The following is a 22,062-nucleotide window of genomic DNA, read 5'->3' on the forward strand; positions in this document are numbered from 1 at the left end:
TAAAAAAAAAAAAAAAATCTATAATGTTGTAGTACAAATGTTGCATGTATACACATAGCTTGATATAAATGTAAGCAGCGCTAATTTTCATAATCTTCGCTAAAACTTCATTAGGCAAATATGGATTAACTGTGGCTAAAGGCCTTATTTCCACCTGCCTGCACTCTCACTTCCACTCTTCAACAGGACAGGAGGTAAAAAAAAAAGGAGATGAAAAAGCTCAAGAAATGAGATAAAGACAAAGCCATCGCTAATTTTTGTCATAGGCAAAATGGGCTCCACTTGGTGAAAATTAACTTCATTGCTTGCTAATTAAATTGGAGAGTGAGAAAGATAAAATAAGAAAATAAAACACCTTCCAACCACCACTTTCTCACACTTAATTTTGCTTCTTCACTGCCACTTCCTGAGCAGTGCGAGGAGGATGGTGGCTTTCCAATCAATACATGATAGTTCCTCTCTGCCTCTTCTACCTCTTCACACATTTTCCGTGCTTTAGCATAGGTCCTTTCACAGGCTAAGATCCTTTAGGAATTATCCACCTATTCTGCAGTGGAGTCTTCCATGGGCTGCAGTGTGGTATCTGCTCCAGTGGGGCCCTTTCCAAGGCTGCAGAGAAATACCTGCTTCATTGTGGTGCTCTCCACAGGCTGTTTGGGAGTCTGCTCCCTCACCTGGAGTGCTTCCTCCATCCTCTCCCTCTTTCATCTTAGCTTTATGTTTCCATTGTTATTTACACCTTTTTTTCCTCCTCCTCTGCCTATGTGGTGTTTTTGCCCCTTCCAAAATATGCTTTCTTGGAGGTGCCATAAGATTGGCTGATAGGCTGAGTTGTGTCCAGTAGTGGGTCTGTTGAACCCACTGCATTTGGCACAGTCTTCTGGGTCTTTCTTATAGAGTCTTCCCCACAACTAAAACCTTGCCACCTATACCCAATTCAGCAAAGAATTAAATAGATTGTAAACTGGAAAGTTTTTATGCATGTGTGCAGTTTTGTGTATTTTTTGTCTCCATATAGATTCTGCTATTTTGCTGAAAATTCAAAACATACTTCTTGAATATGAACAGAGAATAGATTGTGAAAAAAATCGCTATGCAGCTCTCTGGAGAGAAGTCAGGAAGTTGGAAAGTGAAAAAGAGGAGTCACAGATAACAGCAGAAGAGACTGAAGATTTGAAATCCATATTGGCTCACCAAGAAATGGAATTGAAAAGTGATATCCAAAGCCTGAAGTATGTAATCCTGCATTTTGATCGTGTGTGTTACTTGGTCACGTTTTAGAAGATGCTGGTAGTCCAGCCATCAACAGCATGCCAAGTCCCACCACTAAGCCATGTCCCTTAGTGCTACATCCATGTATCTCTTAAGTACTTCTAGGGAGTGGGACTTAAAGGCATTTTTAAGAGTTGTATTTCACAGGTTTTGTCTTTGTATCTTCTGTTTTTATATGAAACCAGGAATCATGGCAACTCCACAGACCACAAATTGAAACAGTTTACTGGGTGTGTTTGATTGAAGGTCTAATTTGAGATTGTTCCCTTGTCCTCGTACTCGTGAGCTAGATGCAGATGGTCTTTAGTCACTGTTTATACATTTCAGAGGAGTGGCAAGCAGGCATTATATAAAATTCATTAAGAACCAATTCAAAGCCCTGCACGTGGGATGGAGGAACCCCTTGTGAGGATACACAGTGAAATGCTCTGGCTGGTGAGCTGCTTTGCTGAGAAGCCTCTTGGGGCCTTAGCAGAGTTTAAGAGCAACATGAGCCAGAATGATCTTGCAGCTGAGAAGGCTAACAGCATCCTGGGTTGCATTAAGATGAGCAGAGAGTCAGGAAGCTGAAGGGAGGGATTCATCCCTACTTAGCTCTTGTTGGTCTGTGTCTGGAGCACTGGGTCCAATTTTTGGCCACCCTGTACAAGAGATCGTAGTCAACGTGTATGAGTTCAGCAGAGGCCTTCCAGGCTGATCACAGAGTGTGGAACACTTTCTCTGTGAGAAGAAGCTGAGGGAAATGGACTTCAAGGAGATACGCTAGCAGTCTCACAGTACATGGAAGGGGCTTATGAGTAAGACAAAGCCATTCCTAATTTGGCCTGGATTTGGTTCTAAACATCTTTCAAAATTCCCAAACATCTGTAAATACAAGGAATTTTTTCTTTCTATATAAAATCTCAAAACAGTGTTAGCTAATTAGCTATATGTTTGTAAAAGCTGTACTTTTTGGGAAACTAAAGTAACAATTATATGTGAAGCTTTCTCTTTGAGTATAAGCTATTTAAATACTGATGTTACAGCCAATCTTTTGAGCTATTTATTAGTAGTTGCTGATAGTCATTTTCCAGAATTAATAAAGCAGATTTTTTGGGGTACCTCTTTCTTTATGTTCATAGTTACTTTCTTATTTGTTGACAAAAATACTGCAAAGATATTCAAACTAAGAAGCAAATACAAAAATGCTTTCTTGTTTACTTACTGTGGATATACAATGGACAGTTTTAACCATATCAATGGACAGTTTTAACCATATCAGTGTTTATTGCTGATTATTTCAATTATTTAAAAAAAAAAAAGAGCCTAACATTCTCCAAGGCGTTTTTATCAGTTAGATGGAAAATCAAGTTGCTGTTGTTTCTCTTACATGTAAATCCAGCGAGTTTTAAAGCTGTAACTGTGTTTTTGAATCATATTAAGCGTAACATTTCTAAATCCTTTTTGAAACACGATTCTTATCCTTCAATTTATTAAAAAAAAAAAATAAAAAGGTTACTTCACACATGGTAAGCAGTTGTTATTGTCTTAGAAAAAGCTTCTTAAAAGGTTTTGGATTTGTCTTAGATAAGTGATGTGTTCTTTTGTTAGTATTACTGGCAGTCACTATGAATCTATAGTATGTAGATGATGTTCAGCATACTAAAAACAGTATATTTTTGATACTAAAAGTTGATGGTATTTTGATCTGGTAAGACTGTGAAGTAATTTTGAATGAAGTGTGCACCTGTAGTGTGAAGTTTTGGGGGGTTTTTTAGGAATTATTGATGTGTGCATTATTCTTCATGTTTACCTATGTAAACTTGAAAATACAGGATGAATTTTGTACATTTTGTACATTTTGTACAATTTTGCTCATATACAAGATGTCTTCCACTACTAATGGAATGAAATTAGAGTTAATTTAAAAGTTTAAAATTGTAGCAGAACTTGTGTTTTGAAACAGTGTGACATTTTTATGGTTTAAGTTGTTTCTGCAAGTTCATGATTGGCATATTTACTTTTTTGTGAGTGCTTTAATTCTTCAAATATTCTCTTTTAAATCCCAGATTTTCTTTGAAACAAGAAGAGCAAAAGAGGCTTAGAGCTGAAATGCAATATGAAAAAATAAGAGAACAACTAAGGAGGAAAGAGGATCAATATTGTAGAGAAGCAGAGGAGAAACAACAACTTGAGTTGTGTGCAAGGAATTTAGAAATGGAGTTAATAACACTGAGAAAGCTCATGAAACAGGTATATTAAACCTGTTCTGTTTTTCTGCTTCTTTCTAATTGATGTTTTATGCTAGTATGTTCAACAAAACCTTGTTTGTGAATGAGGCATTATATAACCATCTTGGTACATTTTGAGGACCATTGTCCTCAAACCAATATGAACAAACAAGTTCATGATTCCTTTTCTCATTTTTCAGAATTATAGTTTGGTTTGTGTTTCAGACAGCCTCACTTTGAGTTATCTTTTCTAATTACTACAGAACTGTGTGTGTGTGTGGTTTTTGGGTTTGTTTGTTTGTTTTTTTTTTCAGGGGGAAATTAGAGTTACTGTTTGTAGCACTCTTTCAAGTATACTTACATGGATTTAAATTTAGGCCTAAATGTTACTGTTTGCCTGATAATCTGTAAATTGCCTCAATTGCTTACAGTCAGGACTGAATCCAGAAAAACTCTCAACTTTGTTTTTATTATAAGTTTAATGCCTTATTTAATGTGATTGAGATGATGATGTTTTCACTGTATATAATCTGCATAAATTCCTCAGTTCTTACATACAGTTTTGAGGATCTTTCCACTGGCCTTGACATACTTTTCAGCATTCCTGTCATGCAGTTTCAAATATACCTCAAAAATTCAGTCAGTTCTTTGTATTTTTAAGCCTCAACTTTGCAAAACTTACATGTGCAAACATATTAAGAACACATGAAAGTGATCATTAGGGATCTTCAGTGGCTGCATTGTTCTGGCAGGAGCAGAAAGTAGTTAGCATCACCTCTTTTAGTCTGCCTGAATTTAATGAGGGCATGATTGGCATTAGTTTACCTCCTGGTCTGTTTGTTCCGCTGGTCAGTCCTCTTCTGTGTCTCACTTCATTAATAGTCTTTGGAAATCCTGTGCAACTCAATTTGTACAGCAGTATTTCTGGATTTTGGTAAACTGAAAATATATTGGCATATGTTCATAAGCATTTCTAAATATTAGTAGAAGAGATGTAGACTTAGGACCTCGCAGTGGAGTATAGACAATGTGATTATTGTGTTTTTGGAAATGTTACTCATTTGATTTATGCAATTCTTAATGTTAGTGCTAATATTGATGAATAGATGTTTTCAGATCTTTGATTGTAAGCATATGAGTGTTTTTAGTGTGTATATATAGCATGTTAGAAAGACAGCTTGACTTTCTGCTTAAACGCTGTACATTTCCAAAAAAGTAGTTTTGTTTTGTTTTTTTTTTTCATTTGGTATAGAGAGAGATTCATTTCATGAAGTATAAAACTTCTGTAATGCTGATTTGTGCAACAGACACACACTATCCTTATAACTTTCAATTCAGATAAACCTAAACACATTTGTTTGCAAACATGGAAAATTGATATGCAGGTCATTCTATGATTTTATGATAAACAGCTCTTACTAGAATTATTAGAAAATAGGGATGCAAAGAAGAATGAAATAGGAAGGTATTGCTAATTTTATTTTGCTCAAGGTTCACGAGTTTAATTATATTACTGTAGATTGAAGAAGAGCGTGATGAAACACAGAGACAGCTCTCTCAGGAAAAGAGTGCTAGAGCTCTACAAGAAGGAATTTTGAACAGCCACCTGTGGAGACAGAAGGAACTGGAAGAGGAGACAAGAAAAACTATAGGAAAAAATTCAGAGGTAAGCAGTTCCCTTCTAATTAATTTGGTTATATTTCTCTGTGCTCATACTAAAATCATAGGAAAAATAACATTTTGTGCATTTTGGTGGATTATCTGCAATTCATCAATATAACCCAATTTTGTTACTGCTGTCTTTAAAAATTCTAGATAGCAGCATCAATCCCACATATGCCTGAATTGCATGTGGAAGTAGGAAGCCACTGGAAAATAAGACACTGTGTTCCCACTTTCTTAAGCTATCTGCTGTTCTTCACTGTACAGTTGTTATAATCTTTTTTAAGGTTCTATCAGTGAAACATCCAGAAAACTCAAGACTAACAAGGAAAGAAATTAGCTGAGACTGTTTGTGATCCTATTACTTGGCTTTTGAATTGGTTATTGTACTATCATCACTTTCTTGTTTCCATATTTTTTTTTTCATCTTTCAGCTTAATAAATCATTTTTATCTCAACCCATGAGTTCTATTTTGTTTCCAGTTCTCTCCCTCATCCTACTTAGTGGTGGGGAGTGTGGTGCCTGCCAGGTTAAACCAGAATTTATTTCCCAACTGACTATTCATTTGTGTCCTTTATCACACAGGAATCTGACATTAATGACAGAGAAAAGGATCTGCTGCACAAAAATCAGTTATTGCAAGAAGAGATTGCTATGTTAAGACTTGAACTTGATCAAGTAAAACTTAGGCACCAGGAGGATGAAGGAAAATATTTAGAGGAAAATGAGTCTTTGAAAGAAAAAAACGACGATCTTCAGAAGGAACTTAAGCTGAATGAGGAAGCCTTAACACAAACAGTATTTCAGTACAATGGACAGCTGAATTTACTAAAGACAGAATCTGCAATGCTAACTTCCAAGCTTGAACAGACAAAAGAAAGCAAAGACAGACTGGAAACAGAGATCGAATCATTCCGTTCCCGCTTGAATGCGGCTGTTCAAGATCTTGAACGTCATCAGTCACTGAAAAGTGACGTTGAACGAACATTTCAGAGAGAACGTGATGAATGGTGTCGTTTACAAGACAAGCTCCATCATGAGCTCTCTGATGTGCAAGAGACCAACAAGAGCTTGTCTCAGCAGCTTAGTAAAATGGAAAGCAAAGCTAATCGTCTAGAAAATGAGCTTCACCAGTTGAAACAAACACTTCGAGAAAAAACACTGCTTTTAGAAATGACACAGAAAGACTTAAATCAAGCCCAGTGTCAGGCCAAAGAAAGTGATCATGCACGGCAACTTGAGAAAGATCAAGTCAGCAAATTTATGATAAAGCAGGAATCTATGCAGGAACGATTGGCTCAGCTCCAAAGTGAAAACCTCTTACTCCGTCAGCAGCTGGAAGATTTGCAGAACAAGGGGATCATCAAAGAAAAGGTTGTGAATGATGTCCAGGACAGATTTAATGATATTTTCAACAAACTCAGAGCTGATACTGAAAAGCAAGTTTACCTCGTGGAAGAGAGAAACAAGGAATTAAATACCAAGTGTACTGATTTAAGGGAACAAGTCTTTAAATATGAGACTGACAAAGTAGAAAGAGAGGTAAGCTATACAATTAGAAGAAATTACAGAATCACAGAATGGCCAGGATTGGAAGGGACCTCAAGGACCATGAATCTCCAACCCCCCTGCCACATGTTGGGCCACCAACCTCCCTATTTAATGCTAGACCAGGCTGCCCAGGGCCCCATCCAACCTGGCCTTGAACACCTCTAGGGACGGGGCATCCACACCCTCTCTGTGCAGCCTGTTCCAGCACCTCACCACTATCTCTGTAAAGAACTTCCCCCTGACATCCAACCTAAATCTTCCCTCTCTCAACTTAAAACCATTTTCCCTTGTCATGCAGTTATCAACCCTTCCAAAGAGTTGATTCCCTTCCTGTTTGTAGGCTCCCTTTAGGTACTGAAGGCTGCAATGAGGTCACCCCACAGCCTTCTTTTCTCCAGGCTGAACAAGCCCAGCTCCCTCTCTGTCTTTGTAGGGGAGGTGCTCCAGTCCCAACTGAAACATTAAAATGTTTCAATTCATAAAATGATTTTGTATTTCTAAAATGCATCAGATGTAAGTTATATGCATAAGACCAAATTATGTTATTTTGTTGCGGTTCATTGTTTTTCTCTTGGAATTAAGGAAGACTTTGGTAAATGGCTGAATTGTATAATCTAGTCAGTTTAAAGGAGTAAAGTCAAATTTCATGTTTTTCCTCACGTTTATCTAACTGTTTCTTTAGGGTTTGGTCAGACAGCTACAGCAGGAGCTTGCTGATGCTCTTAAAAAGCAATCTATGTCAGAAGCTTCCCTTGAAGTTACTACGCGCTACCGCAGTGACCTTGAGGAAGACAAATTGCGCTTGCAAAAGGAATTGGACAGGGTTAAAACCAAGGTACAGAGAGGCTGTAACTTACACATATAAATCTGAGGGTTTTTTTTCCCTGTTTTTGGTGAAGAAGAGAAAAATAATGTTCTGAGAACAAGTAGCAGAGAGAGCTAAGGAGGTTAACACTGGTACCCTGTCATAATTCACGATGCCAGTGAAATCTTTGCCAGCTGGCCTCTTCCTCCATGGTGAAAGATGAGTGTTACTGGAATCATCAAAAAGCCAACTAGTTTCTTTTGCAAGTAGGAGACATTCTTCAACCCCACAGCTAAAGCTAGTCTTCAGGCTCCAGGGTAACTTCCTTCTCTCTCCTGGTGTCAGACACAACTAAGAATTTGTTTGTGTATGGGATGTTTGCAGTATCTGAAGCAACATCACATCGGTGCTCTGAATTTACAAATTAATTTTCCGTGTCATATAAGGTTGGTTGTAAATGCTGTAAGCAGGTCTTTAACTCCTTAGTCTTCTCAACTTGCCCCTTGTCCTCTGTGATCACAGTCATGCCTGTGCCAATCCAGAGCAGAGATTTCAAAGTATAAGCAAATGTTGTCCTTCTATCCTAGAAATAAATTCAAGTGTATAGATTTAATGACATGTATATGAATTGGATTGTTCTATGCACTTGGTGTCTGTGATTGGGTGGTCTTTGACATGAGGTCACTATATCTTTACCTGGTGAAGATCTGTATTTGGTAAGCTGCTTTGCAAAATAACCTGGTGTCTCTGTAGGTTATTGCATCTGGTTTGGCCAAGTATGGTGTCCAATTTCTGAGAAACAATAGAAATACTGGACAGCTGAATTTGAGTTTTCCTTTTTTGCTCTCTGTGAGAGTTGTTTTTTTTTTCTCAAATGTATATCATAAGAATCTACTACTGAACTGTGAAATCACTTTAGGAAAAAGATTATTTTTTTAATTAATATTTTCAGTAGAATAGCAAGCAAGTAGCTACACAGTCTCAAAAGTCATTGAGGATGTAGGATTAGCAGTGTCAGTGCTCATAGTGGTGTTAGAGAAAATCCTTTGTACAGATGGGAGAGACCAGTATCACAGATGATGAAATATTATCTGTTATTGTTTATTTGCTAAGAGAAATGAGAGCTTGAATGAATTGGAAATGATTACAATACTTTGGGTAGAGGCTTTATGTAGATACGTGCAATATTCTAATTCTTCAGCGTTCACTGCGTTCTCTATAGAGAAACTGACCTGGCTGCTGAGGATTCTCACTGCTATCTTACAGTTACAGGAATCTGAAGAACAGCGTATTCAGTCTGAGCATTGTGTTCACGACTTGAAGACTGTCCTGGATAATAAGGAAAAAGAAGTATCAGTTTCTTCCCAGAAACTGCAAGACCTTCTGTTAGCAACTTCTGGAACCAATACTACTATAAAACAACTGGAAGAACATGTGCAACGGTAAGAAAATAACATAATGAAGCAAGATTTTGCTTTCTGGGATCCTTCGAAAACATTAGGATTGCCTTGTTGCATCATCATGGTAATACCTGATTTTGAAAGAAGCTCTTACTTTAAATTGCATTCTTTCACACTGTTCCTTTACAACTTGTGTTATTATGGATTTCTCTAGTAAGATCTGTGTTTTTCTTTAAGACTTGAAATTGAAAATGCCAGATTGGAAGCCACAACCAAACAACAAACCAATAGAATTGAAGCTCTTCAGAAGGATCTGCAAGCTTCAGCCTCAGTAAGCCACTCATAAACTTTTCATGTATTTATTTATTCATTCATTCATTTATTTAGTGTGAGCTTCTGAGCCTAGTTAGGTATTTTTCATGGGGAAGTTACATGATTTTCCTGGGGAGCATAGAAGGGAGGTGAATCACCTGAGTTGTGCTGACTGTAGGGTACCCTGAAAATCCTGCTACTCCATTCTCCAGCTTTCTGGTTTTGAAAGTTTTCCTGTAATAATATATCAAGTCCTACTTAACACTATATATGGTGAGGTTTTGACACTATTGTGCTGGTTTAAATATTTTATTCTTTATACCAATCATGACGTTAGATGACAGACATACTGGAATTTGTATCTTGAAAAGCATGCTGCAGATTTCTTCAGGGAAATTTCACATGTGTGATGCTTCCAAGAGCTTCATGCCAGAGGCCTGATTGACATCATCAGGCTGGGACAAGAATTATATTCCCCAGAGATTTTGTTGTGTGGAATTGCTTTTCCATTGTCTGCTTGATGTCTCTTTGTTTTCATGAAATGGTAAAGGGGAATCCCCATGGTATTATTTGCAGAACTTGGTGAAAGGCTTGCAGTTTTCTCCTGTTCAGTGGTATTAGCATAAATAAGGTGATTTTTATTAGCATAAATAACGTGGTTTATATGAAGCAAATTATTTTTGTACTCTAAACAATGGCCTGGTAGCCTTGTTATACCTGTGGTTGTTAATTAATGTTTAAGAGGTTCTGAAAATAGCTATATGTGAAAGTTGAACTTTGTGCTGTACTGACACTGGCTTACTCTTCCCCCTTGGTTAAGATGGCATGGTTTTCAAATGTATGGTGGATGGGAGAAGCTCCTTTGTATGTTCATTTTTGGTGTTAGGGCAGTAGGGTTAGGTTGCAGTTGGACTTGATTATCTTGAAGTTTTTTTCCTAACTTGAGCAATTCTATCATTCTGTGATTGAAGATTTTTTGTATTCCACATAGTTCTCTCCCTGAAGCCAAATGGCAGAGGTGTTGTTTGCTAATAATTTTATCATAGCATCAGACTGAGGTATTTCTCATGATGGTGAGGGTAAGTATGAAAAGAATAAAGTGATGGAAAGACGTGTAAATTTTTTTTTAATAATGAAATGTGAACTTCAGTCTAGAAAGATAGTTTCTTCTTTCTTCTTTTGGTGCTTTCTTAGGTTCATAATCGCCTAGAAGACTTGATAGCTGGCTTACGGATAGCACAGACAGCTGCAGAAGAATACCAACATCAGCAGGTATCTAATGACTTCTGAAAATAACTGGTTTAGTTTTTTATTTCTTGTGTACAGGTAATTGATTGGAAGGTACAAATAAACTGACAAAATAGGTTTCAGGACAAGGCACCTTCAAGGGTAAAGGTTGTAAATTTCCACATTTCCCTGATGCCTTTTCTATCTTTTCAGTGGTATGCAGATATTTGTGTTCGTCAGCATGATTCTTTTGATGAATGGGATGGATGATGTCAGCAGGAGGGAGATGTGTGGTTGAGAGAGCTGAGAGGGGAAACTAGATGTTGGAAATCTGTCTTATCTTCAGAGCTTTGTCATAGTTTCCACCTGAGCTCGTTAGATTCTTTTCTTATTTGTGAATATGTGTTGGTACAGTACTGCCACACGGGGCTGAGGTAAGGAAAGAGCAACTAGGTGAGGTAATGCTGTGCAGTGGCAGGCAGCTGGAAAGTAGCTGGTGTGCGTGCATGGCCTAGCATCTTGTGTAACCTTGGAATATTCTTGAATTAGTTTGCTGTTGAAAAATTAAGCTGCTGTACGGAGAGTAAGAAGGATCTAGTAGAAGGGAAAAATTGTTGGTTATCTGCCCCAGAAAAGTCCGAGTTCTTTTCCAGGTTCCTTTTCTGTCATCTTCCTTTGGTTGCATACCAGTTGGAAGCAGTCATTAGGTTTTTATACATTGTCACATACTGAGAACCAACATTTAACCTATTCTGTAAGGACACATGAGAAAGTTTTATGAGTTTGTTTTGTAAGCCTTTAAGCTACTGATCTGTAGATCAGGGGGCATCTCTTTTTTTGTTCTTAAAAAGTACTACTCAAAGAATCTAGGCAACTTGCATTCTTTACAAAGTGAACTGAATAACTTGTTTCCACACAAATGCATCTGTGATGCAAATCTTTGTTCCTTTGGGTAAAAATTTTCTGATCTGAACGTTTTCTTGCTCTGAGAAGATCTGCAGTTATTACACAGGCAGTGAATGTAGGGAATTTTCTGTGTTGGGCAGTGGATGAATTATAAATGTCGTTATTTTTGTATCATTATGAAATCTGGAGAATTTCATGAAGAAATTTTTGGGGTAATGTTGTATGTGTGTCGTCTTATCCCCAAAGGATGTAATCTCATTTTATCTCATATAGGGCATTCACTCTTTCCACTAGCATTAAGTGCTATTCTTGATGCCACGTTTTATACACTCTGTATAACATTCAGTATAGATCTTTAGTGGTGAGAGCTTAGCCCTGCCTTCATTTAAGTTACTAGTTTATGCAGTTCATGTGCAGTGTTGTCTCTCTGGTTATCTTGGCATTCCTTTTGCCGTTATTGTTTCCATAGATGCAAAAGCAGAATATGTTGACTGTGACATCAAAAGAATCACGCAGTATGTGGGAGGAAGAATTGAAGTCAAAAGCCCTCCTTGAAGATCGTCTTGCTCAGCTTGATAGGGAAAAGGCTGAGCTCTTGGAGCAGGTGAGCCCAGAAAACAGTCCCTAACACCTAGCCAGTACTCAGAATGATGCTGACATTTTCTTGAGTTCTTACATACTCTGCTTTTTGTATCCTTGCCACTTGGGCCCTGAATACTGTTGTGATTTGGAAGTCATGAAGGAATTGAATAAAAGCCAACAGAATATATCTCTGTAAATGCTGGAGTCGTCCTATCAGGAAGACAGTGTGGTTTGATACCAGTTGAGCACATGGAGCAAGGCTGCAGTTCCTGAGTTCTTTATTTGATTTCCTTCTGGTTGTCTGACCCCCTGATTTCTGGGCAGGATTAAAACACCCCTTATTTTCAGTGCAGTGTATGGAGGAACTGCTGTATGTTTTCAGAACAGCAGGAGCTTAATACGCTTGCAGAATAAATAAGGTGCGAATGCAAACTACAAAAAACTAGTTTCCAGCCCTCCTCTGGTTTCTCTGAAAAAACACCACGAGGAGCAACATCTGAATTAGTAAACACACACAAACAAGATGTGGAGGTAATGACTGAGGAGACACTGATGAATTCCAGAAAAGCAGACTCTTCCACAAGAGCTTGCTGGTCACTGGGGATTCCACGAATGCTCTAGAGTCTGCGTTGTTCTCTGGGGCTGTGGCTACCTATGCAAGCTGACCTATTACCAGAGGAACTGCAGAAGCTGTTCTTTAGCATCTTTTTTTCAGCTTTTTAGGACAAAGCCCAGTAGGGAGGGGGAGGGGCATTTGCTTCAGCAGGGGCACCAGTTGGTATCCCTGAGTATCGGCCTGGTTGTGTGAAACCGGAAGTGATTAAATGTTCACAAGAATCCTGTGTCCCAGTGTTCTGCTGAACGTGGCAAAGGGACACATATCTATGTCCTATCTGCAGTTGGTACGTGTAGTGTTCTGGGCTGAGTGTGACATGGTTTTTTTGTTTTTTTGGTTTTTTGGTTTTTTTTGTTTTTTTGTTTTTTTGTTTTTTTGTTTTTTTGTTTTTTTTGTTTTTTTTGTTTTTTTTTGTTTTTTTTGTTTTTTTGAAAGTATGAGGCTGAAAGAAAGAAAGTGAAGAAGCTGGTAGAGTTGAAACAACCACTTGAAGCACGTCTTGACCAGGAAATGAAAAGAAACGTTGAACTGCAGAAAGAATGTCACAGGTATGGTTCATTAGTACTTGAAAGAGAGCTCACATAGTCTAGAAGTCAGGCTTTATGAAACTCGAATGTAAAAGTAGGTGTGTTTAACCCTTTCTAAACAAATTCAAGTCTCAGTTCTTGCAGGGCAGTTTTGGTACATGAGCCTGTGGTTTTCTGTAAGTGCCATAAGAACACCTGCAGGCTGCCCTGCACTTCTCCTGAGAGAGGTGGGTCTTTTTTTCCTCTATTGAGGTGAAATTTGGACCTTCCACATGACCTATTGCATTGGAATGCTCGATTTTCTTAACTGTTGGCCTGTTGAACATGTTAAAGATGAAGCAACCCATAGCTATGCTTTTCACGTGCAAGTGTGACAAATAGATTTGTAGTACCTTTGCATGTTTTCTGGACTGATTTGTTGTGCAGGTGCAAGAGGCTTCTGAACAGAGCTGTGAAGAAACTAAGAATGCATGAGGCCAGAGAAAGAGAGTCCCAATTTAATTTCCAGGGAGAAATGAAGAACAGGTATTCTGAAATGGTGAATGAAGTTGGAAAATTAAGAACAAAGGTGAGTTCTGGTTGTTTCTTTGTGGGTTTTTTTGTTTGTTTGAGTTGTGTTAATTTCTGAAGACTTGTAATATTCTTTTCAATAGGTATAGAAAAGTTATGTTTCTGAGAGAGAAGAGGAAATTGGCTTCACAGTTGATCTTGGAGACTCCTGAAATGTCTCATTTCTTAAATATTCTTGCAACCAGACAGTGGATTTGACCTAGAGAAAAAATACCCTCCTTTACCACTGCTGTGGAAGCTGCTTTTTGAAGCACTGTTTACAAGGCTTTCAAAGGCAGTGGCAGGAGGAGTACTTTTTTCCTGTGCCCAGTTAGCTCTGTACTGGAATATTCCCCCTGAAGCACAGTAGGCATTCTTTCTGGTATCTGGGTAGAGTTGTTTGATTTGCATTAAGCAATAGAGCAGTGCACAGAAGAATGGCCCTAGCACCTTTCAGCCCACTCCCACAATGAAATTCTGCTAGTTTGGTACTTGTCAGTCTTTTACTTGCTGCAGAAGAACTAAGGAAGGTTGGAACTTCAGGAATCCTATTGGCAAGAACTTAAAAACTGTTCTTTTAAAAGATGAGCTTGACTTTCCTTTGACTCTGATACTGAGTCAGCAGGTGGTGATTACAGACTTGATAGTTTTCCTCTTTATGAATTTTCAAAGAATAATTTTACACCCTTCTAAGTTCATTTTATTACTGTCTATAGGTTGCTGAACTTTCTCAGCAGCTGGAGTTAGAGTCTAAAAAATGCATCCAGCTGGAAACACAAAACCAGGATTTGCGAGAAGAGCTGTCTGTTCTGCGTGGGAACCATGAAAAGCTGGAGAAGAGCAAATCCCAGCTGAAGGAAGAGGTGGCAAACCTCAGACATCATTTGGAGGCTAATATGGTGAATCACAGCCAAATAGAACAATACAAGAAAGAGATGGAAGAACGAGCCGGACAAGAAATCAGACAAAAACTACAAGAAGTCAATTTGTTTTTGCAGGTAAGTGAATTTGTTGTGTATGTCTGTAGTCTTTATTATGTAACTTTTTTTTTTTTTTTCATTTTTTGTTCGTATTTTGATTCTTTGTGTTAGTGCTGTACTTCTGTCTTTCCTGAAGGGAAGTGGGAGAACAGAAAATGGTTGGGCAGAAGTGCTTTCGTGTGTGTAATTTGCCTGCAGGTTCCCAAGTTAATAGCGTTCCCATGACAGGCTTCTGTTTTGCATTTCTTAGAGGCTATTGCTATCTGGGCATCTTGTTATTGCTGTTCATCACATGAATCTTGTAACTTAGAGATAGTTTGGCCATACATACAGGTCGTGTTTTATCATTGTACAGGATAAAATGCTCAGTGAAGAAGTCGCTGAAGTTACCATGGGGCAGAAAGAGTGGGGATGGGATTCTCATAATTTCCTTGTAGAATCCTTTTTGTGTGCCCTGTCCTACAGACATAGCATTATTTTAGTAGCTGCTGTGATGAGTAATATTGCTAAGAGCAGATCTCTATCTGGATGTTATCTAACAGTTATTTAATGTGTTGGTTCCAGGGTTCTGCCTTGACTACTGATGGTAGTGAGAAGGTCCAGTTATCTCAGCTGAGTAAAACTGGGCCCTTAAAATTGGTTATGTGCAACTGTCTTGGGGGAAGCAGTTCATATTTTCTTTGCAGTGGTTGAAACTGTGTTATCTGCTTCAGACACAGGCAGCCTCCCAGGACAGGTTAGAACAAATCAGAGCCAATCATCATGCCTCACTGAGAAACCAACTAAAGCACAGAATTAAAGATCTCGAATGTGAGTTGGACAGAATAAAAAATACTCAACAAGACAATATTTTTCAAAAAGAATCCACACAGGCAGAAGTGGAAAAATACAAAGAAAAGTATCTGGAAGAAGTGAAAATTAGAAGAAGCCTAGGAAATAAGCTGGAAAGGTAAGTCCATGTTTTTTGGGAGTGGTAACAAGAGGTGAAGTAGCAGTAGCTTGCATGAAAAACTCTGTACTGTTTCCTCCTAAAATCTCTCTTCTCTGTCTTGTCAGCATTATGGATGTAAACCTAAGATGACATCTTTATAAAAGAGCCCTCTGAAACCTTTCCCCTTTATTTTTGGAACCACCATCATTTCACTTTAGTGTTCTAGCAGTCACACCATTAATTCTGACATCGCTAGTGTGTGTTTGAAGTTGATAGCATTTTAACAGGTGGCCTTTGGGCCTCTCTCATTTTGGACTCTTAGTGTCTTCTAGTTTCAAAAGCTGAACAGTAGCCAAAGACCTGGAAGAAGTGACTCTGCAAAAATACTACCAAAGATAATTCTTTGCATGTTTTTAAATGTTTCAGAGCCAATGAGAGACTAGCAGAAGCCAATGCTAAGCTGCTTCAGGAGCGCCACAGAAACAAGTCTTTAATTGCAAGCAGCATTGTCACAGGAGGTCTGTCTGCAAGTCCAGTTCTGTATTCAACTGAACTGGGGCATCTTGGCAACAATTTGGCACTGAACAGAAGTCTCAGCCTAGGAGGAAGCTTTGTGGGCACAGCTGGGAATGCGTTATCGGCAAGAAACAAGGTTGAAGCCTACATGGCTAAGGTAAGCATTGTAAAATACTCTTCAGTGGTGAAGACTTTTGGTCATCAAGACCATACAGAATTCCAAGAGTGCTCAGACACCAAAAATACTGGCATCTAAATGATGAACTATCTAACTGTATACATACATACCTATGTACATATACAAGGTTTTTGTGGTTTTTGGGTTTTTTTTTTCAACAAGAGAGAATTTAATAAGCAGTGGCATTGGAAGTTCCCAGCTAAGCTATTTATTAAACTTTAATGTTTAGTATGTGTATAAGTCTATGACATACTTTAAATGGGTAACTTTGACATCTTTGCCCTGCCTATCAGATATCTCTTGTCAAGCCACTTTTTCTTTCCTTACTGATCTTCATTTTTACTTTCTTTTAGTACATTAATACTAACAAAGACATGCTTCAATCTAGAATGATATGAGTATGATTGCTTTGCTGCTTACTATACAGTCTGCTGTGGGATGCATGCTGTGCCTAGAAAACATTTCTATTTGTGCTTCCTGCTATGTATTATTACCTGAGAAAAGAGCAACCTACTCTTCAGGAAGTCTTCACAGCTTTCTAATATTTTGCAGCAATTTATATATGATTGCATCCTCTGCAGTAGCTCTGAAGTACTTTACTAGTTGTGCTGCTTAGTACTTTGCCTGTTCACCAGACTACTTAAAAAGACAAGAGTTTATCTGACTCTGAGCCTTTTCTTTGCTCCATGTGTACCTCAGATTTTTCCAGTAATCTGTTCCCTTCTGTTGAGAAAGGAAAAAAAAAAAAACCACCACCTCTGTATTGCCATTAAATTCAAGCTAACTGCTGCCTTCTTGGATGGAAAAGATTACAAGTACTCCTGACAGTAAAGCTCATAATGACAGGGAGTTAAGGAGCTTAAGTTGCAGTCATGAGTCATCTTGCACTTGTGTTTTTATTTAAAGCTCTCTGTGCACATTTGGTATTTTTCAAAGTAAGGGAGGTTATCTGAAGTAGAGTGTATGCATCTCCTGGGAGGAGGAAGCTTGTGTAGATATTGACTTTAATTTGTGCAAAAGCTTTGAAATAGCTACAAGGACAAGAAGCTGAAAATACTTCACACTGCCATCATTCAAATTGCTGGTATCAATTATTTTGTCCTTGCAACTGTTAGAAGAAACAAACTATGTGCTGATCATAAACAAGAGGAAGAAATGCTGCTCTGACAAGTAGGCACAGAAAATAATGGTGAACTTTGCTAGCTGCAACCAGTGTGAGTGCATGGATTTATGAAACCAGTTTTCCTCCTGGTAGCATAAGAAAAGGAACACTTTCTTCCCATTCCATCTCTCAGTTTCTGTTCCTTTTCTGATTTTATTTTCCGTCTTCACACTTGTTTTGTAGCAGTCTTATGAATTTCCTCTCTTGACTTTTGTCTATTGCTCTAGTTCTTTTACTTGGCACCACTAAGAAGAGTCTAGCTTGTCTTCTTTATCCTCCATCCCACAATCAGATAGTTACACCTGTAGGTGAAACCCCAAGCCTTCTCTTCTCCAGGCTGAACAGTCCTGGTGCTCTCAGCCTCTCTGCCTAAGTCACATGCTCCAAGCACTTAACTGTATTTGCTAATCACATAAGTCTGGAAGCTGTGCTGTTTTGACAATTACTTCTGTGTGTAACAGACCTGATGGAAAATAACGCAGGAGTCACATATATCATCAAAGTAAACAGTAGCGTACAGTCTTTGGACTGTGGCCCTTTAAAAGGTCTGATTTCTCCTTATGAAGACTTTGCATTTAGAATAAATGACAGTAAATAAACAGCTCCTGGGGGAGCAAGGTGTGAATGCTCCTTTCTAGTGATCCAAGCTGGTTTCTGTTACATAATAAAATGCGCAGCACTTGTTTTGTAAGCAAACAAGAAAGTTAACAAAGGAATAATGTGTTTTTATATTTTTATATGTATTTGAAGATAAACATTAACCATGTATACATTTTTATAAAACCACTATGCTTTCTTCCTGTATTTTTTATGATCCAGCTGGTGAATTATAGATTGTTTTGTGCTAAAGTTAATGTTGCTTAGCAATGAGAATGCTACAGCCTCACTGACCAAGAGATTGTTATTGTGACAAATCAAACTCCAAACCAAGATGTCCCCATTTGGGATGGCATTTTAGGTTTCTAACATACATTACGTGTGGGTTTTAAAGTTGTTTTAGAAATTTTGTGTTGCAAAAATGGAACTTGAAATCTCGATTATGTGTTATGTGTAATTGTAGATACGGAAGGAACTGGATGAAAAAATCACTAAAGAACTTGAACAAGGTAATGTGCCACTCTGATATCAGTGTTTTTAAGAAAGATGCTGACTGTTTGTAACTTTTACGTAATTATTTCAAAAGTTGTCAAGATCCTGTTTGAAGCACAGTATTTGGTTGTTGTTTTTTTTTTAACTCTCTAAATTAGAGTTTTAATGGAAAACTTCCTGCTTACCAAAATACTGTTCAGAATGTTCTGCAGTTTACTTTTGAGAAAAAGCAAGGAGAACAAACCATCTCCCCCACACAGATACACTTGGCTTAAGCTGAAGTCACCTTTCATCCTTAGGCACAGACATCAAATGAAGCAGAGCCCTGAAATAAGATTTTTCTAGACTGCAGTCACCACATCTCTTTCTGCATACATTCATTGCATTCAGCACTTCAAGTATACCATATACATTTTTTGGTGTTCTTGATTTTTGCTATCTCTTTTTCATTGCTTTTTTTTATACCTCATATGTTGTAGTCATCTTTGGATAAAGAAGAATCAGTAGAAAAGATAGCCTTTCTTTAGGTAAAAATCATTCAGTAATATTCAGGCAAACACAGCATGAATTGATTGCTTTTAATATACAGTGTAAAGCATGTTCTGTAATACAAGGCCACGACTTCAGAGAAGAATTCCACCTGTTTCCTAATTATCATTCTGCCAAAGTCCCTACTGCTGTGCATAGAGACACTGGAACAGGTTGCCTGGAGAGGTTGTGCATATCCCCACCCTGCAGGCGTTCAGGACCACTTTAGATGGGGCTTTGAGCAACCTGACCTAGAGAAGGGAGTCCCTGACATGTAGCAGGGGGGTTGGAACTAGACGATCTTAAAAGGTCCCTTCCAGCCAAACCATTCCATGATTCTAAGACCTCTGGAATTTCTTTCTCTAGTGTTGACTGATAATTGAATTTGAAAAAATGCTTCCTTCTTTATGCCTCCTGTCCTTTTTATTTCTGTTTTCCTTGAAAGTTTTTAAATCTTTCTCCGGAGTGTAGCTTGTTCAGTTACCAGTAATGTTTTTACAGTGACTTATTTGACTCTCTACTGTAAAAGTAACATCATGAATCTTGTTTCTTTTCTTTCCAGCCAATGCTGAACTTGAAGCTGGATCTGCTGGAGCTTCTCCAATGGCATCTACTGATGGATCTTCAAAAAATCTCAATGTTGACCAGGATCCCCTTTGCAGAGCAATACAGGAGTACCGTGATGTTTTAGCCAAAAATTATCTGATCTAAACAAAAATGCAAAGGGAAAAGTACTGGAAATCATTTTGTTTACATAGAATGTCTTTGATTTCCCATCCTGTAGCTTGGATGTGGAAACATCTTTATATTCAAACTGCAATCAATTCAAAATGTATTAAATAGGTATCAAGCACTCTGCACTTATTTGTTGGTCACTGATGTATAGTTACTTTATTTTGCACTCAGAATAAGAACCGTGTCTATTTTTTCTTACTATCAGATTGAGTAACGTTGATTCTTGAACTTGACAGAACTGTCAGAATGTTCTTGATGCATTATTTTGCTCCACTTGTGTTCCGTGTTTTAACAAAAGCATTCCCCTTGTTCTGTTTAACCCTTTCACTGTTCATGGGTTTCCAGTGTTATTTTAATGCATAGGAGGTTATTTGATTGGCTTTCTGCCAGCTGTTTCAGTCCTGATGCTGCGAATATTTCTGCTGATCAAGTGAAAGTTTTACCAGTGTTTAAGCTGGAGAAGAATGCACTTTACATTGTTTCACTTTTATGCACCTTGGGTTTAAAAATACTGTGAGTCTGTAGTAGTGCCAAGAAAGCTTTAATGTGATCTTTCTGATATTTTTGGTTTGGTATCCGTGTTGGGTTTTGCATTAGAATTTGATTCAACTTAAGACATTCATAGTTGCTAGATAAACATGCAATGAACCTGAAGCAGTTCCTACTGGGAAGAAGGAAAATTAACATTTCAACCTTCCGTCCAATTGGTACTTAACACTATTTGTGTGGTGGGATAACTTTTTATTGCTGCTAACAGCTGGTGATAAAATAGCTGCAACTCAGGTGAAGAGTAATGCTGTAGGATTTTGTGACTGTAAGACAAGCAATTTCGTTAACAGTTACATGTTACTGAAGATCTGCAGTAGTCATTCCTTGTCTACAAAATTTGCTAAAATATTACACAACAAATGAAGTCAACATTCCAGAGACCTGAGAATGTTATACTGAAGCAAACAGAAACTGGAAAAAAGATTTTTACCCACTGATTCAATAACTTGAGTTAACAGGCAGTGAGGAGATATAATGAATGTTGCTGCAACTCTCTGCTCCTTTTTATATGAATACAGTTTTGTGACACTAATACACTGTATTTAATTCCAGGTATTATGTTGCAACTTGGTATTTAATAAACTTTCATATCTAGTATGTCTTTGTTTCATTCTGTTAACCTTGACTTTGCTTTCCACCTCATTCCTCGCCTCTGTGACTTGCTACAGCTCTCCTCTGCCCGCTTCAACCCTGCTTCTGGTGCCTTCAGCCTGCCCTGAGATCAGGTAAATGGCCAGGATGCATTTGTGTCCTTTTCCTCCTGGGGTGCTTGAAGCGTGACTGTGTAAAGGCTGGGGACTAGAGTAGAGGTATTGCTAGCAATCACTTTCCAGACTCCTACATTTTAGAGTGATTCTTCCTATTGTCTGAGCAGAAGGTGGTGGGTGAGCTTCTGGTAGTCATGAAAGGCTAACAAATCCCACAGCTTTGGATCTATAAAGAGCTGAATAATTTGTAGCCTGCCAATGACAAAGGTGTTAAGAATTTTCTCTGGTCTGCACCACAGTGATCAAAGAGGAGCTCACATTTTGGTACATTTTAGCACTTCTCCACAGAGAAAGCAGGTGCATGAAGTTGTGGCCTTCACACTGCGTGGTTGTTTTAGCAAACTCAGATATGACCTGTTTTAAGTTTGTTTTTTTTTTCCTAATAAGTTTCTGTGCTGTTGGTTGTCAGTTGAGAGGGGAAGGTTCTTGTCTAGAGGAGAAGCAGCAGAGAAACTCAGTGTTGGCAACTAGCATAACAGGTGTTGGGAGCAGCTACAGTGGGGCAACTAGCTACTAGTATGATCTCAGTAGCTTTGATGTCATAAGCTTTGTCATCATAGAAATTAAGGCGTGTATGCTTGAAACAAGTATGGAGAGGTGTGATTTTAACGGGCGTGCTGAACCACTTTCTGGTTTTCATTGGTGATGCATTAATAGGAAACCAGGAGTAAAGTCTTTGTTGTAAACCTGGCCATGCTTGGGGGGATCTTTGGGGCATTTTCTGCAGAAGGTTGGCCATCCCTTTATGAGACGACCTCTGGTGGCCCTTTGTGCTCTCTTCAGCTGGTACAAGACAGGAGCCAGGTGGAAGAATACTTGCAGCAGAGTCCACTGTACTTGGAGGACACTCAGGCCTCATTGAAAGGGGAAGCCATGAGATTCATCAGCGGCCAAAGCCCTTGGGATCCTTCCTCTGTCAGCTTTCAGCAATTCCAGCTACTGCACCGTGAAAGCTACTCCAGATGTGGCCACAGGAGGTCAGAGTAGAGCAGAACAATCCTCTCCCT

General features: G+C 38.4%; 1 protein-coding gene across 1 annotated transcript in view; it reads left to right on the forward strand.

Annotated features, from left to right (window-relative positions):
* LOC100544585 (ankyrin repeat domain-containing protein 26-like) overlaps positions 1-20,885 on the forward strand; it is a 47,542-nt gene extending 26,657 nt beyond the window's left edge. The window contains 16 exon segments of the mRNA XM_019612412.2: positions 1,019-1,232; positions 3,321-3,504; positions 5,002-5,148; positions 5,731-6,687; positions 7,379-7,531; positions 8,768-8,943; positions 9,139-9,232; positions 10,408-10,485; positions 11,816-11,950; positions 12,980-13,092; positions 13,498-13,639; positions 14,337-14,618; positions 15,314-15,549; positions 15,958-16,204; positions 18,448-18,493; positions 19,567-20,885. Of these exon segments, the coding sequence (XP_019467957.1) occupies positions 1,019-1,232; positions 3,321-3,504; positions 5,002-5,148; positions 5,731-6,687; positions 7,379-7,531; positions 8,768-8,943; positions 9,139-9,232; positions 10,408-10,485; positions 11,816-11,950; positions 12,980-13,092; positions 13,498-13,639; positions 14,337-14,618; positions 15,314-15,549; positions 15,958-16,204; positions 18,448-18,493; positions 19,567-19,715 (3,353 nt within the window). The 3' untranslated portion in view covers positions 19,716-20,885.
* Positions 20,886-22,062: the final 1,177 nt, after the last annotated feature.

Source organism: Meleagris gallopavo, chromosome 1, assembly GCF_000146605.3.
Source record: "Meleagris gallopavo isolate NT-WF06-2002-E0010 breed Aviagen turkey brand Nicholas breeding stock chromosome 1, Turkey_5.1, whole genome shotgun sequence".
Taxonomy (NCBI): domain Eukaryota; kingdom Metazoa; phylum Chordata; class Aves; order Galliformes; family Phasianidae; genus Meleagris; species Meleagris gallopavo.